Source organism: Eubalaena glacialis, chromosome 4 (genome assembly GCF_028564815.1).
Source record: "Eubalaena glacialis isolate mEubGla1 chromosome 4, mEubGla1.1.hap2.+ XY, whole genome shotgun sequence".
NCBI lineage: Eukaryota > Metazoa > Chordata > Mammalia > Artiodactyla > Balaenidae > Eubalaena > Eubalaena glacialis.
Window position 1 is genome coordinate 155,929,195 of NC_083719.1, and position 4,545 is coordinate 155,933,739.

At 56.4% G+C, this 4,545-nt stretch overlaps 1 protein-coding gene across 1 annotated transcript; it reads right to left on the reverse strand.

The window, feature by feature from the left end:
* Window positions 1-249: 249 nt before the first annotated feature.
* DRD1 (dopamine receptor D1) lies at window positions 250-1,590 on the reverse strand. The gene has a single exon (XM_061188487.1). The coding sequence runs from the start codon at window positions 1,588-1,590 to the stop codon at window positions 250-252; it is 1,341 nt and encodes a 446-aa protein (XP_061044470.1).
* Between the last annotated feature and the right edge of the window lie 2,955 nt (window positions 1,591-4,545).

The window sequence follows — 4,545 nt, forward strand, 5'->3', positions numbered from 1 at the left end:
TTTGGAGCCAAAGACACATCCCTTATGAACATTCGCTTCACTCGTGTCCCTCTTGATTCGCTATGAACAACACAGAAAACACACTGGAATGTAGATTAAAATGTAGTTAGTTGTGTGTTGAGGGGAAGCAGCAGAGGAGGGCTCGCCTGATATCCGAGTCCCACCACACCTTAGTTTCTTCACAGCAAGCCCCAGAGGAGTCTCCTCTAGCTTCTACGTGAGCATGTCTGCTAGGATTCATCTTGGAGATCAGGTTGGGTGCTGCCCGTTTTGTGTGATGGGCTGGATCTTCTCTAGAGAGACATCAGTGTCATAGTCCAAAATGACAGATAGGGCTGGGGACAGCTTCTCCAAGGGCTCGGCTATTCCACCCGCCTCCGCCTTCTTCAGGTCCTCAGAGGAGCCCACGGCATGTGGGATCAGATACACCAGATTGCAGTCCTTGGAGATGGAACCTCGAGGCTCGTGATGGCTGGAAAACACCACAGCCCCATTGTTATTGATGCTAACCGTCTCTATGGCATTATTCGTCGCCGGGCAAAGTCTGTAGCATCCTAAGAGGGTGGAAAATGCCTTCCGAAAATCAGCATTAAAGGCATAAATGATGGGGTTCAAGGAGGAATTAGCCCACCCAAACCACACAAACACGTCAAAGGTGATGGAATCGATGCAGAAGGGCTTGGTCTCCCCAGACCCACAGAAGGGCACCATGCAGTTCAAGATGAAGAAAGGGAGCCAGCAGCACACAAACACCCCCATGATCACAGACAGAGTCTTCAGAACTTTAGTCTCTCTTTTGAAGGACATCTTAAAGGAGCTTTCCGGTTGAGAACACTCCACGGGGTTTCCGTTACCTGTAGTGGTCTGGCAGTTCTTGGCGTGGACTGCTGCCCTCTCCAAGGCCGAGATGCGCCGTATTTGTTTCTGGGCGATCCTGTAGATCCTGGTGTAGGTGACAATCATGATGGCCACTGGGATGTAAAAGCTTATTAGGGAGGATGAAATAGCATATGTCCTGCTCAAGCTGGAGTCACAGTTGTTGGTGGTCTTACCCAGGGAGGTGGCATTCCCATCAGAGGGGCTTGTGGGTTTCGCCTTGTGCCAGCTGAGCTGCACAGGAATGAAGGAGATCAGAACAGATAAAGTCCATGCCACGCTGATCAGAATGAAGGCTGCCTTGGGGGTCATCTTCCTCTCATACCGGAAGGGGCTAGAGATGGCCCAATACCTGTCCACGCTGATCACACAGAGGTTGAGGATGGACGCAGTGGAGCACATGATGTCAAAGGCCACCCAGATGTTACAGAAGGACCCAAAGGGCCAGAAGCCAGCGATCTCAGCCACCGCTTTCCAGGGCATGACCAAGACAGCCACTAAGAGATCCGACACGGCCAAGGAGATAACGAAGAAGTTGGTCACCTTGGACCGCAGGTGTCGGAACCTGATGACAGCAGCACAGACCAGCGTGTTCCCCAGGAGCGTGGACAGGATGAGCAGCGACAGGAAACAGGCTGTAAGGATGCGGAAGGAGAAGTCCCTCTCCACCACCATCCCGGTGCCGTCCATGGTAGAGGTGTTCAGAGTCCTCATCTTCCTGAGGGAGAGCGCAGAGGGGGCTCAGACACCCCTCAATTTCCTAAGCAGGGATTAGGGGTTGGTCAGACCTGCAGGAGTCCTCGCTGGTCAGGCAGCCCCTTGCACAGCCCCACTTGCTCCCCTGGGTGGAGGACCTCACCAGCATTCCATTAGAGGGCTGCAACAATTGTGTGGCAGGAGCCTGCCCTTGGCACTCCAAATCAGCCCCTTGGAAGGTCCCTCTTGCTCTCTACAACTGTCTTCTGACTCCCTTGCTCCAATTCACTCTCACGGGGACCAGCTGGCCCTTCAATGCCCCATGGAAAGCACTGGCTTTTTAGCATATTCTAAGCTATCAATCCAGAGAGTCCCAGTCTTCTGCCGAGCTAGTCAATTGTCATCACATTTCGGGGCTGTTGTCTTTCTGGTGGTGACAGAGAATTCTCCCCTTCTGAGGCGCAGCTGAAAATACATGCCTTGCTCCTCCAAGCCCCTGGCTCTGCACCAGCTCCCCCAAAGCTCTAGAAAGCAAAGAGAAAGCAAAGGACGTTTGCCAAGATAAGCAGATCGCATCTTTACTGTCAAGCCCAATCCAACCCCCTCTGAGCCACCTACCTTGCCTTGGGGTTGTCTCTCTCCAAGCCCCCAGGAGCTCGGGGAGAGCAGGCTTCGCGAGGCGCCCGGGAGGCACGCCTGAGTCCTACCCTGCGCGCGCAGCCGGGGTTCTGCTCCGGATGCGCAAAAGTCGCTGGAGCGGGTTTGGGAAAAGGATCCTGGGCCAGGTCCACAGAGAGCTGGCGCTGCCCCCACTGCCTCCAATGGCTGGAGATGGTTCAAAGCGGACGAGACCCCGGAAAAATGCTCCCGGACGCTTGGAGCCTCCTTGAGAGAGGGCACCCCCAGTACTAGTCACATGGGCAGCTTCTTTGCTTCCTTTCTCCGGAAAACCAGCGCCCGGGCGCCCCTCGAGTGGCCTCTGGTCCCTCGGGGAAGAGCCCTGCGCCTTCCCGCGGAACTGCCCGCTACTTCCCAAAGAGCCCGTGGGAACACGAGGCAGGGAGAGCCGAGCTGGCACCGGCGGGCGCACGGGCTGGCCAGGTTCCCTCGGGGCACAGCCCACCCCTCACCCCACCCCCCTGCGTCCCCTCCCCTGCCCTGGAGGCGGGCTTCGCTTGACAGGCAGAGTTACGGGCGACAGCCCCACGTGGTTCCCCCGGTTGGTGCCGCGGGCGAAAGGGATGGGGGACGCCCAGGTGAGCGCTCGCCCGCCCCGGGTTACCCCGCCGAACCCCGGGCCCCCGGCACTCGGGACAGCACCCGACAGGGGCCCGCGAGAAAAGATCCGATGTTAAAACCTCAAGTGAGCCCGAGTCGCCGGAAAGCAAAGCTCCACCCGACACTCAGCGCCTCCTGGGGTCAACCCGAAGCCCTTCCCAAAGACCAAACGGAAGCAGGGACAGCGCTCACTCTCCCACGGACACCAACCACTAGAACAGCGCGCCCAGGTCCGACAGGCGCTGCCTCCAAGTGCCCCCCAACTAGGGTGAGATGTGCCCTGCGGGCGCCTCTACTCACCGCTCGCCGGGAGGGCTCCGCGCAGCAGCGCGCCTGGCCGGTGCGCTCCGCTGCGCCCAGAGGGCGCTCACTTCGCGCTCAGCTGGGGTAGTGGGCTCGTCCACGGCTGCGGTCAAGGCCGGACTGCAGCCAGTGCCCAAGGCACGGCGAGCGCCCCAACCCCAGAGCCACGCGCTCAGCGGGCCCGGGGCGCCCTCTGCCGGCGGTTTTGGCTTCCAGCGCCCCGACTGCGCCCTCTCAGGCACCAACCTCACTGGTATGGGCTCCAGCATCCACGCGGGACCCGCGCCTGGACCCACTCTTCCCTGACTATGACCGCCAGAACCTGGGAAAGAGGACTCCTCTGCTTGAAATCCCCTAAAAACTGACAAAGGTGAAAAAATTTCTTTTGCTAGCACTGCATTCATTGAGCCACTGTATTTTCCTGAGCCTCACTACGTACCAAGAGCGACAGGGTAAGCAAGATGCAAGCCTTACTCTCAAAGAGTAAACCAGAGAGAACTGGCAGTTACCGAGTGGCCTCTGGGTCCCAGACACACGCCTTATGTCGTCCACCCTTTAAAGAATCCCTCCTCATAAGCCTCCTCATCTTCACTTTGCCAGAGTGGAAAATCAGGTTCAAAAAACTACCCAAAGTTGCAGTTAATGAGGGTCCCAGCTGCCTGACTCCCACCTGCGTGTTTTTTTCACCTACACGCCACTGCCTACTGGGAACTCTGAGTCTAGTGCGGGATCCGGCGAACTAAATAATTACCCACAGAGCTAAAATAGAGGAAAGGACAAGATGGAAGCAAGAAGGCCTGGTGGAGATGATTGCCCCTGAGCCCCTCCCCTGCTGCCCTGGGCAATGCCTCACAGGACAAACTTCACAGCTGTAAATGGCGAGATCACGGCGCCTTGCCGTGCCTTCCTAGGCGTGGGGAAGATAAGCAAGCAGTTTCCATGTCAGACTGCCAGGCTTCCCGTCCCTACCCTGCCGCTGCTGGCTGAGTGTGCCCTCTATCCTCTCTGAGCTTGGTTTCTTCCCCTGTAAAATGGTGATGACATAACAGGATTGTTATAAGTACTAAATGAGATAATGTTTATAGAGGGCTTGGCACGGAGCCTAGGACCCAGTCAGCCCTTTCCAGGTAGGCACCCCTGAGGGCTCGTTAGAAAAGCTATAGTCTTATCTCCTTGAGAACCTCACACCACACTGGAAGCCACAATTTTCTCTGTAAAAACCCTGACCCTAAATAATAATTCCATTCAATTAGCCAGTTCAAACTGCACCTTGATTTTAAATGAAAGAATGGCATTACAGACAGCAGACCCTCCTGTGCCTCTGTTACCAGCTCTGTTCTTCCACCCTCGGTCTTACTGTCACACATATTGACACCATGGGTCATGAGTCAT